Source organism: Struthio camelus, chromosome 4 (genome assembly GCF_040807025.1).
Source record: "Struthio camelus isolate bStrCam1 chromosome 4, bStrCam1.hap1, whole genome shotgun sequence".
Taxonomy (NCBI): Eukaryota; Metazoa; Chordata; class Aves; order Struthioniformes; family Struthionidae; genus Struthio; species Struthio camelus.
In genome coordinates this window covers 87,687,364-87,709,042 of record NC_090945.1, presented here as the reverse complement: position 1 = coordinate 87,709,042, position 21,679 = coordinate 87,687,364, and the positions used below count along the sequence as shown (strand labels likewise).

At 70.2% G+C, this 21,679-nt stretch overlaps 1 protein-coding gene across 5 annotated transcripts; it reads left to right on the top strand.

Moving 5' to 3' along the window:
* Positions 1–545: 545 nt before the first annotated feature.
* On the top strand, positions 546–19,889 carry LOXL3 (lysyl oxidase like 3). 5 transcript variants are annotated; one of them, XM_068944023.1, is made up of 16 exons: positions 561–649; positions 7,104–7,424; positions 7,969–8,132; positions 8,306–8,517; positions 9,564–9,617; positions 12,547–12,606; positions 12,843–13,062; positions 14,201–14,381; positions 14,600–14,754; positions 14,955–15,110; positions 15,260–15,422; positions 16,670–16,913; positions 17,743–17,858; positions 17,944–18,080; positions 18,807–18,918; positions 19,078–19,889. In XM_068944023.1, the coding sequence occupies exons 2-16, from the start codon at positions 7,115–7,117 to the stop codon at positions 19,149–19,151; spliced, it is 2,358 nt and encodes a 785-aa protein (XP_068800124.1). In that variant the 5' UTR covers positions 561–649; positions 7,104–7,114; the 3' UTR covers positions 19,152–19,889. The 5 variants fall into 5 exon arrangements, with proteins under 5 accessions (XP_068800126.1, XP_068800129.1, XP_068800127.1 ...); XM_068944025.1 differs by lacking the exon at positions 9,564–9,617 and having other exon boundaries at positions 546–649; XM_068944024.1 differs by lacking the exon at positions 9,564–9,617 and having other exon boundaries at positions 562–649; positions 14,198–14,381.
* Positions 19,890–21,679: the final 1,790 nt, after the last annotated feature.

Below are 21,679 nucleotides of genomic sequence, written 5' to 3'. Positions count from 1 at the left end.
CCTCAGCTTCCCTCCTGCGCCGCGCTCGAGGAACGAGCCCCGAGTGACCAGGACGGTGCCGTGCCCTCGGCCCCGCGGCGGGCCGGGCCGCCCTGCGCGACACGGTTCCCTCTGGGTCTGCGGGGGGGTTCTGCTGCCAAAAGCACTTTGCCCGGCCAGGACGGTGCCTTCGAGGCCAGCCAGGGTGGCGGAGGATGGACATCTACCCAGCCGTCCTGCCGCAGCCTCTGGAGAAGCGCTGGGGAGGGAGGGGAGGAAGGAGCACACCGGTCTCCCCTGCGCCCATCGGCGCTGCCCCTCCGTCCGCGGGGCGAGGGAGGGGGCCGGGGCCGGGGCGGGCAGGGGGCGTGGGGCAGCCCCTGCCCTTCTGCTCGCCCCCGGCTCCCCCGGCTTGCCGTGCCCGCGGAGCTGCTCCGAAGGGCGGCTGGCGGCGGGCCGGGCTCGGCGGCCCGGCCGGGGCAGGACCGGGCCGTCAGCCGCGGGGGGGCCGGGGGCGGGCGGCGGGGCGGCCCCGGACACGGGGCTCGGCGGGGCGGGCCGGGGCGGAGAGGGGCGGCTCGGCGCGGCCCGGCCCGGCCCCGCCGGCACTCGGCTGGACGCGCTCGCTCGGCGCCGCCGCAGCCGCCGCAGCACCGCGGAGCGACCAGAGGTACCGGCCCGGCCCGGCGCGGTGCGGGGTCGGCGGGGGGCGCGGGACCGGCCGGGGCGGCCGAGGGGCTGCGTGCGCCGGCTGCGGGCCGGGCCGGGCCGCGCTTTCCGCTGAGCCCTTCCCCGCTGCGTCGGGGCGGGGACGCGGCTGTGAGCGAGCGGAGCGGCGGGCGGCATGCCTGGGCGCGGGGCTCCGCGCAGGGCTGTGCGCGGCTCGGGGCTGGGGGGCTCCGCTGCCTGCAGCGCGGTGCTTTTGGGGTGCTGGGGTGCCCGAGCGCGAGGAGCTCGCTGCGCGCAGCCGGGCTCTGCAGCCCGGAGCGGTGCCGGGGCGCGGGAGGCGCTGGCGTTGAAGGTGCCCCGCAGCGCGCACGGGCGGCGCGGCACGCGCGTGAACGGCCTGCTGGGACGTGGTCGCTGCTGAAGTGCAATGCGCTTTGCAGATGAAGGTGGTGTCTAATGTGAAGGAGTTTAGCAGTTATGGCAGCTGTGGGGTGAATGGAGGGTTATGTGGGGCCGTGCAGCGCGAAAGCGTGACTTTGCGCAGAGCCACTGGTTGTCGGAGCGTGACTGTGCCCTGTCCGTGGGATGCTGGCAGGATGGGGTTTCACTTTGTGGTACCCTGTGTTTGTTGCAGAAAGCTGTCTTTGTGTACCGTAGGGGCAGTATTGCGGCTAGAGGGGTTGTGTAGTGTTAGTTGTGCCGCGTGTCCCCGTTTGTGCAGGGAGCGAGGGTTTGTGCAGTGCGGGCGTTGTGCGTTTCCCGTGTGATTGCTGGGAAGGGGACGTGGGGTTTGCGGGAACCCCACGTGTGGGTTTGTGCAGCCACGCTGCAGCCCTGGCCGTGCTGTGCAGTGCCTGGCTTCAGGAGGCTTATTTGCTGAGCTGTGGTTTGCAAAGGATGGTGGAGACTCAGGATTTCCACTGAAGATGGAATTTGCTGTGGCCCTTGGGAGAGAGGGTAGATGGAGGGACGGGGGGGGGGGGCGTTCCCTCCTCGCTGCCGGGCCCTGCGTGTCCCTGGCCGCTCTCCAGAGGAGTGGGCAGAGCGCCAAGCAGGGCACGCGCCTCCCAGGAGCGCCGAGCAGGCTGCCGCTCCGCACCGGGGCCCCAGCGGGGACGCCCCCGTGGGGCCGCCCGCCCCTCTCCCCGGGCTGTCGCCACGGGCTGCCCGTGGCTGCAGTGTCCGCACAGTCCTCCGGGGTCTCTCCTTGCTGCTGCGGGTTTCTCCCAGGGCTGCTGCTCCGGATGTGTGCAGGGTCCCGGGGGAGCTGCTGGTGCTGGCAGCGGGGCAGAGCTGTGCCGGCTGCAGTGACCTGCCCTGCTCAGAGGGGGACAGCAGGACAGGGGGACGTCGGGCAGCCCAAAGGGCTCAGGGCTGCTTGAGCCGGAGGGCCGGGCCGGGCGTCAGCAGGGGAAGGGGAAGCAGAGCAGGGAGCCGGCCGGTCCCCGGGGGAGTCGTGGTCCTCTGCTCGCGTGTGCGCCGTTCCCCAGCTGGCCCCGGGGCTGCGGGGCAGCGGGAGAGGGAAGGAGGCCCGTCCGGGCAGCCGGGGTTGCGAAAGGGCCGGCGTGGGAGGCCGGGCTGTGTCTGTGCGTGCTGGGGCCCTGGGCAGACGGGGAGCGAATGGAGCCTGGGGCACGAAACCATGGGAGCCACCAGATCTTCTCCTGCCCCGCGGGCTGGGACGTGGCCCTGCTGTCCCAGGGGGACCTCGGCCGGGTGTGATGGTGCTGCCTCTTAACCTTCCCCAGAGAGGATAAACAGGGAGCTGCTTCCTCCTGGCGCTGGCGGGTTTCCCAAGTCTTCGGACTTCTTCCCAAGTCTTCCCAAGTTTGTGCTGCTCTCCTCCGAGTGCTCCCAGCTTGTCAGTGCCTGCGTCCCTGTGCGTATGTGTCCGTGCGTGTGGCCAGGCCTCCCGCCCGGCGCCGCCGAGCGAGCGCATTCCCGCAGTGCCGCCGTGGCCTGGCCTTCCCAGGTGCTGCTTTCTAGGACCTCGCCCCAGCTGAAGGACAACCCGTGCTGGGCTGCAGCAACGCGCCCAGTCCAAACACAGCGGCTTGCCAGGGATCGAGCTCATCTGCAGAGCTGTCCCTTCCCCAGCTCCTTATGTGCACCAGGGTTTCCCCAGCGGGGTCTGATGCCCCTCCGGGTGCCCCAGGGATGCCAGACGGTGCATCAGGTTGGAACAGCCCTGGGGAGCTCCCCCGCCGCGGCGGCGCCCCTCCAGCCCCGTCCCCCTGCTCGCCCTGCAGGCCGGCGCCCGCGGCCAGCGTGGGCAGCCCCCGTGCAGGGCGCAGAGCGGGAGAGGAGCAGGCCGGGGTCGCGGTGCTGGGGAGAGCCCAGCACCCTGCCGGGGCGGCTGCGGTGCAGGAGGAGCAGGAGGCCCATCGGCAGCTGGGGAAGGGAGAGCCAGCGGGGCGCTGCGGGAGCGAGTGCGATGGCAGTCGCCGTCCCTGCCGCCAGCGAGCGGTGCCTGGGGCCCTGCACGCAGCCCGGCGGCTCGCCGAGCGGCCGGGACATTCCTGAGGTTTCCTGAGCCGTCGCGAGGACCTGGGCTGCTCTCGCAGCTCCCACGCCGGGTGTTTGCTCAGGGCAGCGCGTCCTCCCAAGCCCTTTCACCTCGCAGGCTGGTGCCGCTGCGCGTCTGAGCCCCATTCCTGCACCGAGGGGATGCACGTCCGGCGCGGCCCGGCTCAGCACAGCCTGCGCCCGCTCGGGCAGCGCCGCCTGTCCTGCAGCCCTGATCAAAGAGGGGACTTGTCTGCGGCCAGAGCAGGCAGCTGGCAGCGGCATCGCCGGGGCCAGGGCGGCCGAGGCCGGGCAGGGCTCCCGTTTGGCAGCGTGCGACAGCGGCAGCCTGGGGACACGGCTGGACACCCCAGCGCCGTCCCGGGCGGTTGCCGGCCCCCTGCCCGTCCCAGCAGGTGCCGGCTGGCCGTGCCCCAGGCCGTTTGCTGTCCAGTGGATGTCTGCCGGCCACGCGGGCTTCTGCTCCTTTCAAAGACCGGGGCTCCAGCCCCCCGAGACTGTCCACGCTGCTGGTGGCACCAAGTGCCCCGTAGGTCCATGCGTGGCAGCTGTCTGCTTTGCTCTCGGCAGGGACAACCGGCTCTTTCGCCACCAACCCTGCCCTCCGAGGAGGCTGGGAAAGGGTTGCACCTTCCCCCGGCAGAGGGGGGAAGCGGATGGGGAATCCCGCTGTGGGACTCCTGTGCTGGTCCGTCAGCCCCTCCGGGGCGCGGGGACCCCCTGGCTGCCCTGTCCCAGCCCAGGAGCCCCCAGCCCCGTTGCGGGCCGGGCACCCTCCGGCAGCGCCGGCCCGCAGGACTGCTGTGCTGTACGGCTGCGTGGGGTCTCCCGCTAGCTCTTCCCGGCTGGAGACGGACAGTGGAGGGCTGAAACCGCAGGCGCTGAGCGCGGACCTGCCTCGGCCGCCAGCCTGCGAAGCCGTGCCCGGGGTGTAGGGGCTGGGGAGCGGGTCCTGGTCCGGGAGCAGCGCCGGGGGCCGCGGCGGAGCAGCAACGCTGGACGGCGTCACACGCCCGGAGAGCAGCAAACGCGCTGCTAGCGTTGAAGAAAATGGAAAAAGTGAGGTGGAGAACGAGAGCCGTTAGCCTGACCTCGGCAGCACACGGACGGGGGCTTGGAGAGGGAGATCCCGGGGGGAACAGCTCGTGCGTTCCCCGGGAGGTCGCGCTGCCAGCCCGGCGCCCGGGCTCCCTTAGGGACGGGCAGCGCCGTCGGCCCGCGACGCTTCATCGGGGCGGCTCGCGGGGGCGGCAGGGGCTGGGGACCGGCAGGGAGGTGCCGCCGGCACGGCGGGCGCGAGGGGCGCTGGGGGCTGCTCTCGGGTCTTCGTGAAACGGGATGAAAGTCACCCACGCCAGCTCCCGGGATGCGGGAGGTGGCGGGCAGGCGGCTGCGCCTGAGCGGACCGTGCAGCGGCTCGGAAAGGCAGATGCGATGGGGAGCGGCCGGGCAGGAGCGCTGCGGTGGGGATGGGGAGCTCGGGTCTGGGCTGTCCCCGCGCGGGTCCTGCTCCGGCGCCGGCGCGGGTGCGGGCTTGGTTATAGTCACGTATGTGGGCCAAGTGATGCCTGTTTGCCAGCAGCTCCAGGCCTGTTCCAACCGTAGCTCTGCGCCCCCCCGCCGCCGTTTCGGTGCCTTTGCAGACTGCACCAGGAGAGAACTCCCCCCTCCCGACACGGCCTTGCTCTTGAATAGCATGTGAACCTCGCCAGAAAGCTCACTGGATGGTGACTTCCCGGTTGTAGCCACATTTTTGTTCCAGCAGGTGACCAGTTTTAATCCATTTAGTAGGAGGTGCCCTGCTTTTGTTGTGTGCTAATTATTCATTAAAAGGTCGTGCAAGATGAATTGAATGCCTTCCAGTCTCAGCCTGTTATGTCAACACAGTTACTCCAATTAACCGAGCTTGTAGCCTCATAGAAGGTCACAGCAGCTTTCTGGCACGGGCTGTTTCTGCAGCGCCGTGCGGACAGGCAGGAATTGCGCTGCGTCCCCCGGCCTCGTACAGAGCCGGGCGCTCGCCGGCCTCGGCGGAGCCCGTCTGGCTCGTTCTGCGCAAGCCCTTGCGCGGGCTCCCCACGCTGGCGCTGGCAGCCCGGCCGGCCGGCAGCATAGGCAGCGCGCTGGCGCTGCGCTGCGATGTGAAGCTCGTCCCCGCGCTGCTTCCCGGGCAGCGGAAAGGCGTCCGGAGCCCCCCTGGCAGCCCGCAGCCCTGGCCCCCTCGCGCTCGCCCTCCTCTTCCTCCTGCCCTAACGAGCTGATGAGAAGGCTCAGCAACACCTTTCCCTGCTGCCTGGCCGCCAACGCGCTTCCCGCCGGGCGCTGTTTTGTTCGTGCAAGGCCAAAGCAGCCCCGGAGGAGCGGGGAGCCCAGCCGGCGCCACGCCGCCTGCCGGTGCCCTGGGTCCGTCCCTGCCCGGGCTCGGGAGGCGCTCCCGGAGCCGGTCCTGCCGCCGAAGGCCGTGGGGAGGCCAGCGCAAGGCCCGGGGGGCTGCGTTGCCCGAGAGGGGACGCCCCGTCCCCTGCCCCTCGCCTGCAGATCGCTGCCCCAAGCCGCCGGCGGGGTCCTGCCGCCGCCCCCGCGGGCACCAAGGGGCTGGGCTGCGACGTGCCCACGTGCTGCAGAGGGGGGGGCTTCCTAAAACGTGGGATGTGCGGCGCCCCCGACGCACCGGTGCAGTCCCGCCAGCTGGGCGCCTGCGCCGGCGAGGGGCTGGCGAGGAGCACGCCGGGCAGCAGGCGAGGGGTCCGCGGGGGGCAGCCCCGCAGCCGGCGGCCGCCTGCGCAGCCCGCCGCGGCCGGCCGGTCCCGGGCCACGTGCACGGGAGCAGCGCGCTGCAGGGGGTTTGCACTGCCGTGCGCCCAGGGGGCTGATGCAGGAATACCACCTCTCCCTCTGGCATTCGGGGGGCCACGAGCGATATTGGAGGGCGGGAGAAAATGCCTGCTGGGGAGGAAGGGGAACAGCTCCGGCCGCTTTGCCCCCGCGCGGGTCGGCAGCGGCTCCCGTCCTGGCGGTCGTGCTGCTCAGGGCAGATGGGGCGCTGCGTCCAGCCTCGCGGGGCTTTTCCTGCGCCCCCGCTCGGTCAGGACGCCCGGCCGCGCTGGCGGGTGACGCGCGCCCCTCGGCCCCTCGCCGCCGCAGCCCGTCGGCCCAGGAGCGGCCGCGCGGTGGCCCGCGGCTGTGGCGGTGCCGGGCGGCTCTGCAGGAGCCCTGCCGGCGGCAGCTCCGGGGCACGGAGCAGCACGGGCCCGAGCGCGGTGCCCACGGGGGGCAGAGCCGCGGGTGCGCTGCTGCCGAGCCGAGTTGCATGTGAACGGGGGGTTTCACCCACGTGGGTCGGGGAGAGGAGCCGGGGCTGATGCGGGGAGCAGGGAGGTGTCTTGGGCTGGGCTGTGGCGATGCTGCACGTTGTCCCCACTGCAGGCTCGGGGCAGGATCGCTGCAGCACGGCTGGGGCTGTGGTGTGGCAGGGACCGCGGCACGGCTGGGGCTGCAGCAGGGCTGGGGCCGTGGTGCAGCTGCAGCTGTGGCATGGCTTGGGCTGCGGTGCAGCTGGGACTGTGCCATGGCTGGAGCTGCGGCAGGGCTGGGGCTGCGGTGCAGCTGGGGCTGGGGCACAGCTGGGGCACAGCTGGGGCTGCGGTGCGGCTGGGGCTGCGGCACGGCTGCAGCTGGGGCACAGCTGGGGCTGTGGTGCGGCTGGGGTGGCAGCACGGCTGGGGCTGGGGCATGGCTGGGGCACGTCTGGGGCTGGGGCTGCAGCACGACTGGGGCACGGCTGGGGCTGGGGCATGGCCGGGGCTGCGGCACCAGTGGGGCACGGCTGGGGCTGGGGCTGCGGTGCAGCTGAGGCTGCAGCACAGCGGGGTTGCGGCACAGCCGGGGCTGCAGCGCTCCTGGCCGCCCCTGACGCCGCCTCCCCGCAGGCCCAGCTGCCATGGGGAGCCGCGGCGCCTGGGCACGGCCGGCGCTCCTGGCGCTGCTGGCCGGCATCTGGCTGTGGGTGGGCAGCGCCCAACCCACCACCCCCGGCCCCACGCGCAGCCCTGGCCCCACGCTGAAGTTTCGCCTGGCCGGCTACCCGCGCAAGCACAGCGAGGGCCGCATCGAGGTCTTCTACAACGACGAGTGGGGGACCATCTGCGACGATGACTTCACGCTGGCCAACGCGCACGTGCTGTGCCGGCACCTCGGCTTCGTGGCTGCCACTGGCTGGGCCCACAGCGCCAAGTACGGCAAAGGCGTCGGTAAGAGCTGGGCGCGCGCACCGCCGGAGCGGGGCTCCAGGCAGGTCCGGTGTTGGCCGAGCACCCGGCGGTGCACGCGTGCACGCGTGTGCATATGTGTGCATGTGTGTGCATGTGCGTGCATTTGCGCACACGCGTGCTGGGCAGCCTGGGGAGCTGTGCACGCACGTGGGAGCTGCTGGGCCTGCATCGGGGCTGGGGGAGGTTGTGCGTGTGCCCCGCAGCGGTGGGGCCGCGTGTGCCTGCGCGGTGCGGGGTGGCTGCGGTCTGTGCGGCGCAGGCGGACGGCACAGCAGGCTGCACGGCAGGGGAGATGCTGTCCAGGCCCGGGGGTGCGTGTCATGTTTTTGGGCCATTTTGGGGGGTCGTGTCTGGGAGCACAGCCCTTCGGGGAGGTGCAAACCCCACCTGCTGCTCTGCCCGTTCGGAGCTTTCTTTGCATTTCTCCGGCCTCGGCTTTGTGCCGCGGGAGCGCTGCCCCCGCCGCGCCGTGTCCGCGCTCCCGCGGCGGGACGCCGCAGTGGCTCGGCCCCTCTGCCCGCAGGGCGGATCTGGCTGGACAACGTGAACTGTGGTGGGGGCGAGAAGAGCATTGGGGACTGCAAACACCGGGGCTGGGGCAACAGCGACTGCAGCCACGAGGAAGATGCGGGTGTCGTCTGCAAGGACGAGCGCATCCCCGGCTTCAAGGACTCCAACGTCATTGAGGTGAGGAAGCTGCCGGCTGGCGTGCCGCGGGCGCCGGTGCCCGGAGCCCCAGTGCGCGCCCGGGGCCGGCGGAGCAGGGGCTCTGCCCGGGGCGGGGGGCTGCCGGGGGCGAGCAGGGGCGCAGGGCGCCCCGGGCATCGCCGCGGGCTGAGCCGCGGACTCCCGCGCTGCAGACGGAGCAGAGCCACGTGGAGGAGCTGCGGCTGCGGCCGGTGGCGGCCGGGGCCCGGAAGCGGCTGCCGGTGGCTGAGGGCATCGTGGAGGTGCGCTACAAGGACGGCTGGGCGCAGATCTGCGACGAGGGCTGGGACAGCAGGAACAGCCGCGTCGTCTGCGGCATGATGGGCTTCCCCGCCGAGAGGAAGGCCAACAGGAACTTCTACAAGTGAGTGGGGCTGGCGGGAGCCGGGGGGCCGCGCTGGGGGCCGCCCGCCTCCCCACGCCGCCCTCGGCTCCCGGCCGGGCATTGGCGGCGGGTGGCCTGCGCGGGCTGCGCTGGGGGGAGCGCGGGGTCCCAGCCTTGGGGGCGCCCGCCACGGGGCCGGCAGGGGCGGCTCCCGCAGCGCCGCGGCGCAAGCGAGGGGCAGGGAGCGGGCGGCTGGCGGCGCAGGGGCGCTGCGCCCGGCGCTGCGTGTGCCCGGCGCTGCGTGTGCCTGATGCTGCGTGTGCCCAGGGCTGCATGTGCTGGGTGCTGCGTGCGCCCAGTGCTGCGTGTGCCTGCGGCTGCGTGTGCCCGGGGCTGCGTGTGCATGGGGCTGCGTGTGCCCAGGGCTGCGTGTGCTGGGTGCTGCGTGTGCCCGGGGCTGCGTGTGCATGGGCCTGCATGTGCCCAGGGATGTGTGTGCCCGGTGCTGCATGTGCATGGGGCTGCATGTGCCCAGGGATGTGTGTGCGCGGGGCTGCGTGTGCATGGGGCTGCATGTGCCCAGGGATGTGTGTGCCCGATGCTGCGTGGGCATGGGGCTGCGTGGGCATGGGGCTGCGTGTGCCCGGGGCTGCATGTGCATGGGGCTGCATGTGCATGGGGCTGCATGTGCCCAGGGATGTGTGTGCCCGGTGCTGCGTGTGCATGGGGCTGCATGTGCCCAAGGATGTGTGTGCCCGGGGCTGCGTGTGCCCAGGGCTGCGTTTGCCCAGGGCTGCGTTTGCCCAGGGCTGCGTGTGCATGGGGCTGCATGTGCCCAGGGATGTGTGTGCCTGGTGCTGCGTGTGCATAGGGCTGCATGTGCCCAGGGATGTGTGTGCCCGGTGCTGCGTGTGCATGGGGCTGCGTGTGCCCAGTGCTGCGTTTGCCCAGGGCTGCGTGTGCCGGGTGCTGTGTGTGCCGGATGCTGTGCGTGCCCGCGGCTGCATGAGCTGGGTGCTGCTGGCGCTTGGCGTGCCTGGCGCCGTGCGTGCCCTGAGCACCCAGCAGCAGTGTCGCTCCCGCAGGCGGCTCACGCGTGCAGCCAGGACGAAGGGCCGGCGCCCGGGGCCGGGCGGCAGGTAAGGGGCCGGGCGCCCCGTCTGCTGAGCCCTCTGCAGAGCCGGGCTGCCCGGTCCCAGCCGGGCTCTGCCGTGGCGCCGGATCCAGGCTCGCGTGGATCCAGCCGGAGCAGAGCCGCGGGCCCTGCCGTGCCGGGCCGTGCTTCCCGCTTGCCACTTCGGGGTCTGGTGCCCCGGGGTTGGGAGGCTGCGGGGCCGCGGCGCGGCGCCGTCTCTCCGGGGCGAGGGAAGGGCAGGCTGCGGAGACGGGCTGCTTTGGGGGGCACGCGGCCACGGAGGAGCTGGGGAGGCCGCCTGCCCTCCGCTCCCCGCGAGGAGGGCTGGCGCGGGTCGGGGCGCTGCCTCGGCAGGGCTGGCGGTGCCTGATGCCGGGGCGATGGGCGCAGCGTGGCAGGCCTTGCCTGGGTGCGGCATCAGCCTGGGACCCCCCGCGCCCTGCGCCCCACTCGCTCGCGCTGTCTCTGCCGCCCCCGAGGGACGGGTCGGCTGCCTGGTGCCTCCCGCTGCCAGATCGGGTGGCCGGTGCCGAGAGCCAGGTCACAGCCGGCGCCCGTCGTCCCTGGGCGGTAGCACGATGCCGCTCGCTTGAGCCCGCTGCTGCTCGAGAAGCTGCTCTGCCCCCCCAGCACACGACTTCTCCTGGTCCCACCGCCGGGGCCCGGCCCCGAAGGTGCCCTGTGCTCCAGCCTCGGCCCCAGCCCCCTCTGTCTGGTGCCTCCAGCCTGGCGGTGGGAATCCCGGGCCGGGGGCTCACCACACCCCCGGCACAAGGTCCCTCTTGCTGCGACTTGCTGTTGCTGCTTTAGCCGCTTTGGTGCTCCTGCTGCTTTTCCACCGGACAGGTGTTTCCCATGCAGGGCTGTGTGATGCTCTGTTAAGTCCGTGAAGATGAGATCTTCCCCCCTTTCTTCGGTCCAGGGCATGAGCTGTCTCCTGAAAGCCAAGTGCAGGTTTCCTTGGGCAGGCTCCCTTTGGCTGCACATCTGCAGCCGTCCATGGGACCAGGAGCTAGTCACAGACTCACAGAACGGTTGAGGTTGGAAGGGACCTCTGGAGATCATCTAGTCCAACCTCCCTGCTCAAGCAGGGTCCTCTAGAGCATATTTCCTAGGGTCACATACAGATGGGTTTTGAATATCTCCAGCGAAGGAGACTCCACAACCTCTCTGGGCAACCTGCTCCAGTGCTCTGTCACCCTCACAGTCAAGAAGTTTTTCCTCATGTTCAGGCAGAACTTCCTATGGTTCAGTTTCTGCCCGTTGCCTCTTGTCCTGTTGCTGGGCACCATGGAGAAAACTCTGGCCCCATTCCCTTGACACCCCCCCTTCACATACTTGTACACATTGATGAGATCGTCTCTCAGTCTTCTCTTCTGCAGACTGAACAGGCCCAGCTCTCTCAGCCTTTCCTCATCTGAGAGATGCTCCAGTCCCCTCATCTTCTTTGTAGCCCTCCGCTGGACTCCCTCCAGTAGTGCCATGTCTCTCTTGGACTGGGGAGCCCAGAACTAGACCCAGCACTCCAGGTGAGGCCTCCCCAGGGCTGAGGAGAGGGGCAGGATCACCTCCCTCAACCTGCTGGCAACGCTCTTCCTCGTGCAACCCAGGATCCTTCTTGGCCACAAGGGCACATTGCTGGCTTGTGGTAAACTTGTTGTCCACCAGGACAGCCAGGTCCTTCTCTGTGGAGCTGCTCTCCAGCAGGTCAACCCCCAGCCTGTACTGGTGCCTGGGGTTATTCCTTGCCAGGTGCAGGACCCTGCACTTGCCTTTGCTGAACTTCATGAGGTTCCTCTCCGCCCAGCTCTCCAGCCTGTCCAGGTCCCTCTGGATGGCAGCACAGCCCTCTGGGGTATCAGCCACTCCCCCCAGTTTAGTACCGAGCAGGGTCAGCTCTGGGGACAGAGCAGGCTCGGGGCTTTATCCCGTCGTTTTTTGGGCAGTCTGCAAGGATGGAGAGCCCTTGGCTTCAGCTTGTGCCTGCAGTTGGTTGTGGCCCGGCCCTGCCCGGCTGTGCGGAGCCTGGCTCCGTCTGCCGTAACCGGAGCAGGACGGCTGCGCTGGGTCTGGGTCTCGTCCCGGCCCCGCTGCCTCCGCCTCTGCTCAGCCCTGACCGTCTCCGGGGCTCTCTGCAGGGCTTGCTCCGTTCGGCTGGTGTCTTTCATGTGTCGGGGGGACCCAAAAGTGGGTGGTCTCCTGGGCGCTGGTGTCTCCCGGCCGTTTGCTTGAATCTCGGAGCGCGTCCGAGGCCGAGGCGGTGCCGGGGCGCGTGGCGCGGCGCAGCCGGCTGCCGGGAGGCGGTTTGCCTTGTGCCACCTTCCGGGTGGTGCCAGCCCGCTGCCCCGCTCCGGAGCGCTCAGCCCCTGCTCCTCGCCGTCCGTCGCTGGGACCGCGGCACCCTGCTGCCTGCCGAGCGGGGCGAAGCGCTGGCGTGCCGGGCGCCCTTCCCGGCCGGCTGCCCTCCCTCGCAGCTGCGCCCCGGCACGCTCTGGCCCTGGCTCCTCGCCGCCCCGGCACCGGCCTGGCGCCGCCTGCGCGGGCTGTCCTGCGCGGCCCGGCCACGTCCGCTGTCCGGATGGGGACGTGGCACGCCTCGCTCGCGCCGGGACAGCGCCGGATCGAATCGTTGCCGCCGGGGTTTGGTTGTCTGCCGCGCGAGAAGGCAGCAAGGGGCCTTGCGGCATCTGGCATGGGTTTCCCGCTGCGACGCAGGGCAGGAAGCTGCATCGTTGCTGCAAAAGGCAGCTGCGTGAGGCGGCCAGGCAGCAGATGATGCTGCTGCACCCGTGTGTGACACGTGCATGAGGCTGCCGGAGGGCCGCCGTGCCCCGCTCAGGTTTTTGGTGAAAGCCAGGGCCAGGCTGTGCTCCCCACACCCGGCGGCAGCCCCAGGGCCCCGGGCTCCTTGACCGTTGTTTTCTGTTTTCCAGGCTGGCTTCCAAATCTCGCCCCAAACACAAGCACAGGCAGGATGTAGGGTCCAAGAAGAGGTAAATGGCTCTGGTGGAGAGCCCGAGCGCCAGGAGCCCTGCTCAGCGCCGCCGGAGCTGCGTGTCCCCGCGCTGCTGGGGACGCAGGGCAGGAGCGGGCGCCCTGCAAGCCCCGCGCAGCTCGCCGGCGGCGGTGCCGGGGCAGGACAGCGAGTGCAGCAGGCAGGGCGGCCACCAGGCCCCTCCGCTCCCGGCCAGCCCCCCGGCCCGTCTCAGGGCTCTGCTCTCTCTTGCAGGCTGTTCGCGGAGCGGCAGCAGCTCAACTACCGCCTGCACTCGGTGTCGTGCACGGGGACGGAGATGCACCTCTCCATGTGCGCCTTCGAGTTCTACCAGGGCAACGCCTCGGCGGCCTGCCAGGCCGGCATGCCCGCCGTCGTCAGCTGCGTGCCCGGGCCCCTCTTCGCTGCCAGCAACACCCACAAGAAGAAGCAGCGGCAGCAGCAGCAGGGCCAGGTGAGTGCTGCGGGCTGCCAGGGCCGCCGGTCTGCGGTGCGCCACGCTGGAGGCTACCCCGCCGCCCGGTGGGGCGTGCTGGGTCCCTGCGTGACAGGGGCGGGAGGAGGGGATGGTCCCTGTCCCTGAGCATCCCTGGAGGCATGGCCAGCATTGACTGTGCTGCACCACGCCGTGCTGGGCTGAGCTGCACCATGACATGCTGGGCTGCACTGCACCATGCGGTGCTGGGCTGCACTGCACCGTGCCGTGCTGGGCTGCACCATGCCGTGCTGGGCTGGGCTGCACCATGCCGTGCCGGGCTGCACCATGCTGTGCTGGGCTGCACCATGCGGTGCTGTGCTGCACTGCACCATGCCGTGCTGGGCTGCACCGTGCCGTGCTGGGCTGCACCATGCCGTGCCGTGCTGGGCTGCACCATGCTGTGCTGGGCTGCACCATGCAGTGCTGTGCTGTGCTGCACCATGCGGTGCTGGGCTGCACCATGCCGTGCCGTGCTGGGCTGCACCATGCTGTGCTGGGCTGCACCGTGCCGTGCTGGGCTGCACTGCGCCATGCGGTGCTGGGCTGCACCATGCCGTGCTGGGCTGCACCGTGCCGTGCTGGGCTGCACTGCACCATGCCGTGCTGGGCTGCACCATGCCGTGCTGGGCTACACCATGCCGTGCTGGGCTGCACCGTGCCGTGCTGGGCTGCACTGCACCATGCGGTGCTGGGCTGCACCATGCCATGCTGGGCTGCACTGCACTGTGCCATGCTGGGCTGTGCCATGCTGTGCTGGGCTGCACCATGCTGGGCTGTGCTGGGCTGCACTGCACCATGCCGTGCCGCGCTGCACCATGCTGGGCTGTACCATGCGTGCTGTGCCATGCCATGCTGTGCCGGGCTGCACCATGCTGTGATGTGCTGTGCTGTGCTGTGCTGCACCATGCCGTGCTGTGCCATGCCATGCTGTGCCATGCTGTGCTGTGCCATACCATGCTGGGCTGCTCCACGCCGTGCTGTGCCACGCCGTGCTGAGCTGCACCATGCTGTGCTGAGCTGCACCATGCCATGCTGGGCTGCACTGCACCATGCCGTGCTGGGCTGCACCATGCCGTGCTGTGCCATGCCCTGCCTGACCCGCGCTCCCCAGCAGCCGCGGATCCGGCTGAAGGGTGGCGCGAAGGTCGGGGAGGGCCGCGTCGAGGTGCTCAAGAGCAGTGAGTGGGGCACGATCTGCGACGATCGCTGGGACCTGCTGTCGGCCAGCGTGGTGTGCCGCGAGCTGGGCTTCGGCAGCGCCAAGGAGGCGCTCACCGGGGCGCGCATGGGCCAAGGTGAGGGGCCGCCGGGGCCGGGCATTGCCCCAGCTGGGGCTGCGGAGGAGCTGGGAGCGCGGTGCGGCGCTCTCCCCGAGCCCCCCCGGGCAGGCAGCCGCGGCGGGCACGGTCACGCCGGGCTGCATCGGAGCGAGGGTGGCCGTGGGGGTGGTGGGACGGCTGCGGCCACCCCGTGCCGCTGTGCCCCGAGCCCCAGCCCTCCCTTCCTCCGACAGGGACGGGGCCCATCCACATGAGCGAGGTGCAGTGCCTGGGCACCGAGAAGTCCCTCTGGAGCTGCCCCTTCAAGAACATCACGGAGGAGGACTGCAAGCACTCGGAGGACGCGGCCGTTCGCTGCAACATCCCCTACATGGGCTACGAGAACCTGGTGGGCACGGCGGCGGGGGCCGCGGGGGGCCGGGAGCCGCTCTCGCTGCCGGGGGGAGACCTGCCCCGAGGCCGGGAGCAGCTCCGCTCCTGCAGCCCAGGTGCTGCTTTGGACTCGCTCGCTGGGAGCCACCGCTGGCTCTGCGGTGGCGGTGGCGGCGGTGGGGCCGGCGATGCCCACGGCCCCGGCGTTCCCCGCAGATCCGCCTGGCCGGCGGCAGGACGACGAGCGAGGGCCGCGTGGAGGTGAAGCGAGGCAATACGTGGGGCACGGTGTGCAGCGACGGCTGGACCACCAAGGAGGCCATGGTGGCCTGTCGCCAGCTGGGGCTGGGCTACTCCTTGCACGCCGTGACGGTAGGTGCCGGTGGGGCCGCGTGGGGTGAGGGCGCGGGGCTGCAGGAGGGACGGGACCCGCGTGGGCCCGGGGCGCGCAGGGCTGCACCGCGGCAGTCGCCAGCGGCACCGCGGGCCTGCTGCCCAGCCCGTCTCGCCCCCGTCCCCAGGAAACGTGGTACTGGGATGACAGCAACGTGACGGAGATGGTGCTGAGCGGCGTGAAGTGCGAGGGCCACGAGATGTCCCTGAGCCACTGCCAGCACCACAGCACCAGCTTGAACTGCAAGAACACGGGCACGCGCTTTGCTGCGGGCGTCATCTGCTCCGAGAGTGAGGGGCCATGGGGTTTGCGGGCAAGGGGGGTCACCAGGCGATGGGGTTTGTGCGCCATGGGCTTGCAGGTGATGGGACTGAGGGCTCTAGGCAAGGGGTGGGCAGGTGATGGGGCTGTGGGCACTGGGGTTGGCAGGTGGTGGGGCTGTGGGCACTGGGGTTGGGAGGTGATGGGGCTGTGGGTGCTGGGGTTGGCAGGTGGTTGAGCTGTGGGCACTGGGGTTGGGAGGTGATGGAGCTGTGAGCACTGGGGTTGGGAGGTGATGGGGCTGTGAGCACTGGGGTTGGCAGGTGATGGGGCTGTGGGCACTGGGGTTGGCAGGTGGTGGGGCTGTGGGCACTGGGGTTGGGAGGTGATGGGGCTGTGGGCACTGGGGTTGGGAGGTGGTTGAGCTGTGGGCACTGGGGTTGGGAGGTGGTGGGGCTGTGAGCACTGGGGTTGGGAGGTGATGGAGCTGTGGGCGCTGGGGTTGGGAGGTGATGGGGCTGTGGGCACTGGGGTTGGGAGGTGATGGGGCTGTGAGCACTGGGGTTGGCAGGTGATGGGGCTGTGGGCACTGGGGTTGGCAGGTGATGGGGCTGTGAGCACTGGGGTTGGCAGGTGATGGGGCTGTGGGCACTGGGGTTGGCAGGTGATGGGGCTGTGAGCACTGGGGTTGGGAGGTGATGGGGCTGTGAGCACTGGGGTTGGGAGGTGATGGAGCAGTGGGTGCTGGGGTTGGGAGGTGATGGAGCTGTGAGCACTGGGGTTGGGAGGTGATGGAGCAGTGGGTGCTGGGGTTGGGAGGTGATGGAGCTGTGAGCACTGGGGTTGGGAGGTGATGGAGCAGTGGGTGCTGGGGTTGGGAGGTGGTGGGGCTGTGGGCACTGTGGTTGGCAGGTGATGGGGCTGTGGGCACTGGGGTTGGGAGGTGGTGGGGCTGTGGGCACTGGGGTTGGGAGGTGATGGAGCAGTGGGTGCTGGGGTTGGGAGGTGGTGGGGCTGTGGGCACTGGGGTTGGGAGGTGATGGAGCTGTGAGCACTGGGGTTGGCAGGTGATGGGGCTGTGGGCACTGGGGTTGGGAGGTGGTGGGGCTGTGGGCACCTGCAGCCTGGCTGGTGGGGTGAGCATGCGTTTGCCCGGCTGTGGCACTGCGGGGAGGCTGCCGGCTCAGGCCTGCCTGCCTTGGGGTGCTTGTGCCGTCCGTGCTGCCCGGTGCCGGCCGGGCGGCCCCCTGTCCCCGACCTGCCCTGTGCTCCGCAGCCGCCTCCGACCTTCTGCTGCACGCCCCGCTGGTGCAGGAGACGGCCTACATCGAGGACCGGCCGCTGCACATGCTGTACTGCGCGGCGGAGGAGAACTGCCTCTCCAGCTCGGCCCGCCTCGCCAACTGGCCCTACGGGCACCGCCGCCTGCTCCGCTTCTCCTCCCAGATCCACAACAACGGCCGCGCCGACTTCCGCCCCAAGGCCGGCCGGCACTCCTGGGTCTGGCACGAGTGCCACCGGTGCGTCAGCGCGTGCACGTGTGCGTGTGTGTGTGTGTGTGTGCGCCTGTGCACGTGTGCCTGTGTGTGTGCGTGCGCATGTGAGTGTGTGTGTGCATGTGCGTGTCCGCATGCGTGTGTGTGCATGTGCGTGTGTGCGTGCATGTGTGTGTGCGCATGTGTGTGCGTGTACCTGCATGTGCATGTTCGTGTGCATGTGCCTTTGTGCGTGCGTGTGTGTGTGTCTTTGTGTTTGCGTGTGCGTGTGCATGTGCGCGTGCGTGTGTGCATGTTTGTGCGCGTGCCTGTCTGTGTGTGTGTGCGTGCATGTGCATGTGTGTGTGTGTGTGTGCGCGGGCATGTGCGCGTGTGTGTGCCTGTGCGTGTGTGTGCCTGTGTGCATGTGTGTGTGTGTGCGCGTGCATGTGAGTGCGCGTGCATGTGCGTGTGTGTGCGCCTGTGTGTGTGTGCGTGTGTGTGTGCCTGTGTGCATGCACATGCGAGTGCACGTGCGGGTGCGCGTGTGGCTCGTCACGGCCCGCCGGGGGCCGCGCCGGGGGCGCTGGGGCAGGACGGGGCCGCGGGCAGTGCGGCGCGGCCGAGCCTGCCTGCCTCCCCCGGGGCGTCTGGCTGGCTGGGGACAGCGTCCTGCCGTCGCGGGGCTGCGACCCAGCTCTGCCCCGACCTCGCGGTGCTGCCGCCCCCGGGCAGGGGCTGCGGGGACCGGCGGGCTGGGGGGCACCTGCCGCAGCCCGGGGCCTCTCTCCTGTTGGCTCCGTGGTTTCCTTCTGCGTGCTCCGTCCCCGTGCCCCGAGCCCCCCGGGGTCACCGCGGGCTGCCTCTCCTGCAGGCACTACCACAGCATGGACATCTTCACCCACTACGACATCCTGACCCCCAACGGCACCAAGGTGGCGGAGGGCCACAAGGCCAGCTTCTGCCTCGAGGACACGGAGTGCGAGGAAGGTGGGTGCCGGCGGGCAGGGCGGCGCGGGCCCCCAGGGCACGGGCGCCGCGGCGGCGCTGAGCCGCGCTCCCGTCCTGCCGGCAGACGTGGCCAAGCGGTACGAGTGCGCCAACTTCGGGGAGCAGGGCATCACCGTGGGCTGCTGGGACCTGTACCGGCACGACATCGACTGCCAGTGGATCGACATCACTGATGTCAAGCCAGGAAATTACATCCTGCAGGTGCTGCCGCTGAGCCCCCCACCTCGGGCCCCCACCCCGCTTGCAGCCCCTCCCGGGGCACCCGTACCCTCTGCCCGGCGACCGGGCTGCCTCCTCCGGTCTGGCCTCGGGGCGGCAGCTGGGAAAAGCGAAGCCTTAGACAAGCCTCGTCCCAAACCCCCCGCGGCCAGACCCGGGGCTCGCAGCACCTCCCGGTCGCGCACGCGTGGGACGCGCCGGAGCGCGCCTCTCGCCGGCGTGCCGCGTGGCGCCGGGCTGGCCGCCGGCCTCAGCACCGCCGGGACGCCTGCCCCGGAGCGGCGGCACTGGGGTTGCATCTGTCCCAGGGCCTGGGGACGGCCGGGCTCAGGAGGGGACGCGTTTCAGCCCGCGGCCAAGCGGTGCAGCATGTTCTTCTCCCTGCTGCCTGCCTCCTTCCCCTCCCCGGCAGCCCGGGCGCAAAGTCACGTTGCTCCTCTCGTGCCTCTTTCGAAGGGGCAACGGTCAGCCTGGCTTGCCCCAGAGCAGCGTTCGTTAAGGACGGGAGCGGGGCAGGCGGGGGGCCGGGACGGGGTCGCCTCGGGGCTGGGTCCTGCTCTTCGCGCGAGCACAGCGAACCCCGTCCAGCCCGCTGGGCACCGGCCGGGCCGCGCTGCGGCAGCGCCCCGGCCGTCGGCTCCGCTGCGGCCGGCAAGGGGGGGCTGCGGGGCCGGGGCTGCGCCCCTCCTCAGCCTCTGCGCCCCGCAGGTCGTGATCAACCCCAACTTCGAGGTGGCGGAGAGCGACTTCACCAACAACGCCATGAAATGCAACTGCAAGTACGACGGGCACCGCATCTGGGTGCACAGCTGCCACATCGGTAACGGCCTGGGGCCTGGCATGGGGCGGGGGCACCGGGGCGAGGGCAGCGCGGCGGCGCCGGGAGCGACGGGGCTGCGGGATGCAGCGGGCTGCGGCCGGCTCTGGTGGTGACGGAGGTGCTGGCAGAGCCAACAGCTTTTGCCCTGCGCTTGCCCAGGTGACGCGCTCAGCGACGAGGCCAACAAGCGTTTTGAGCAGTACCCAGGTCAGCTCAACAACCAGATCTCGTAGGGCCCCAGGCCCCCAGGAGCCCCGGGGAGACGGGCATCTCCTCCTCTGCCTCACGTGCGCGGGAGGAAGCTGCTGCGGGGCCAGCGGGGAGGCCTCGCGCCCTGCACCACCGCAGCCGTGCCACGCGCCCCACGGGACCTCCGAGTCACGCTGGCGCTGCCCAGGACTCGCCGTCGCCAGCTGCCCTCCCCGCTGCGCGCAGCTGGTGCTGGAGGCACTGCACGCGCTGTGCACCCCCCAGCCCGGGGGCTGCCACCCCCAACCACTGCCAGGAGACACGGTGCCCCTTCCCCTGGGCTGCCGCACACGGGTATGGTCTGGAGGGGCCCCGCACACCTCTCCCAGCCCCTCTCCCGCGCCACCGCGTTCCCCCGCTCCCTGGTCGCCGCCATCCAGCAGCGTCCCGCTCCCGTCCTGCCCTGGCTCCTCTCGCCACCCACGCTGGCCCCTCGTTGCCTTCCCCTGCTCTGCCCTCAGCCAGCTCCCTGCCTCCGGGGCCCAGCCCCCCACTCTGCCCGCTCCTGCCCCTCGCACAGGGACCCCAGCCCCGTGCACCGCGCTGGGCGGCTGCCCCCCACGCACGGGAGGCTCTGCGGGGCCCTGGGATCCTCTTCTCGCCCGGGGACCGTGTGGCTGCCCCTGCGCTGGCAGTACTGGCTCCTGTTGCCTGGCAGTGGCTCCCACACCTGTTTCTTAGTTGTAATTTTATTTTCTCTATAAAGTTGTCAGTTCTATTTCCCCAAAGGCTTCTGGCTCTTCTCTGGGGTGGGATGAGGAGCACGGTGAGACCAGGAGGCACAACGCAGCTACTGCTGCTGGGCTGCCCAGTGTGCTCCAGGAAAGAGCGCGGGAGCCGCCCCCTGCCCTGTACAGAGCAAGGGGGCAGACCCCTGCCCCATGGAGCAAGGAGGCCGGTGCAGATGTTCTGCTGCAGCAAGCCAAGCAGCATGACCTTCCACCAGCCCGATGGGACCCCAGGCTTGCGCCAGAGAGACGAGCTACCTCGGCAGCAGTCCAATACAGACTGGCACAGAGGGGGCACGGCCCAGCAGAGCCAGGGCCACTGACACTTGGGACAGACAACGAGGACATGACACTGTGGTGAGGGGAGGGACAGCCCAATTCCTGCAGCTCTATCGCACCTCAGCCAGAAGCTCTGGTCCTCGCGGACGAGGAGCGCAGACAAGCGCTCCAGCCAGCTGGAGCATGTCACTGTGGGCACAGACTGCTCCTCCATGCGACCGGGCAGGAGGAGAAGGGCAGCCGGCGGCTCAGCCGTGGGCAGGCCTGGCCCAAGGCAGTGGAAAGCACTGCGGTCAACGCTGCCAGAGCAGCTATGCGAGAAACGCCGTCCGGCGTCTCTGCTATTTCCCCTGTGAGCAGCAGCCCCTCCCCACTGGCTGGGACTTGCTGGAGAAACAAATTCCACTGGTGAGGCCAGGGCCGGCACTGAAAGGAGGCCTGTTTTCCCTCGGTGGGAGGAGTGGGCACCAAGGGAGCAGCTGCTTTGAGCTACCTTTTGCCACAGCACCCCCAAGGAACTGTGCTTCTTTCATCTCCTAAAAATAACAGGCATGTGTGAAGGCTCAAGAGCCCCTTCACAGGCAGGGCCTGGCTCGGACACACACGCTCCCTTATGCCAGGAGCACGGGCCTGACACAGGCCCCTCAAGGCAGCCACTTCTCCCCTCACCACGACGGCTCCCTGCTCCGTGCCTCCTGCAGCCTCTGGCAGGGGTATCGGGGCTGGAGCGGAGCAGAGGCTCTTCCAGGAAGGAGGGAACAGCGTGGAGCTGCTCCTTCCGAGAACGCCCGCGTGGGCTCCCAGCCGCCAGCTGCTGAGCACAAGGGAGGGAGCGAGCTCAGCCCAGGCAATGGAGCAGGGCCCAGCAGGTCCCCAGGGGCCCGGCTGTGTGCGTGGGAGAGCAGCGCTCCAGCACAGGCAGCCGCTGCGGTGGGGGAGGGACAGGCAGCACTGGCATGCGAAGGCCGTGCGCAGCCCTGGCCGCAGCCCTCCTGAACCTCCTGGCAGAAGCTGCCCCTGCCAGGTCAGAAGCCAGCTTCGTGGCAGCACCAAGGCCCCTTTCACCAAGACCCAGAAAGCTGCTTCCTTGGTGCAGAGGTGGGCACAGATGTTAGAACCTCTGAAACGCAGCAAGTGGAAGTGATTCGACCAGAACAGCATCTGCCAAGTGCCCCAAGGCTGTTCATGGGAACAGCCACAGCAGCAACCTCTGCCAAGGACTGGCTCAGCAGGCACCTCTGGCGTGGCAGTGACATCTGCCCTCCGCAAACCCCTCCTGCCCCAGAGCAGCTCCAGGAGGGCCACGACTCTCCCCGAGAGGAGGTGGCCTCATGAGCCATGGCTGCAATGGGAGCACATGCCAGGTGCCAGTGTATCACAGATGGAGGAGTCAGATCACACTCAGTGCAGGTGTGAAGCAGGTGGCAGGACACCTCTATCCTAACAACAGAGGAGGTAACCGGAGGCACGGTTGGTGTGGTCGTCCACAGGAGGTCACCTGGGAG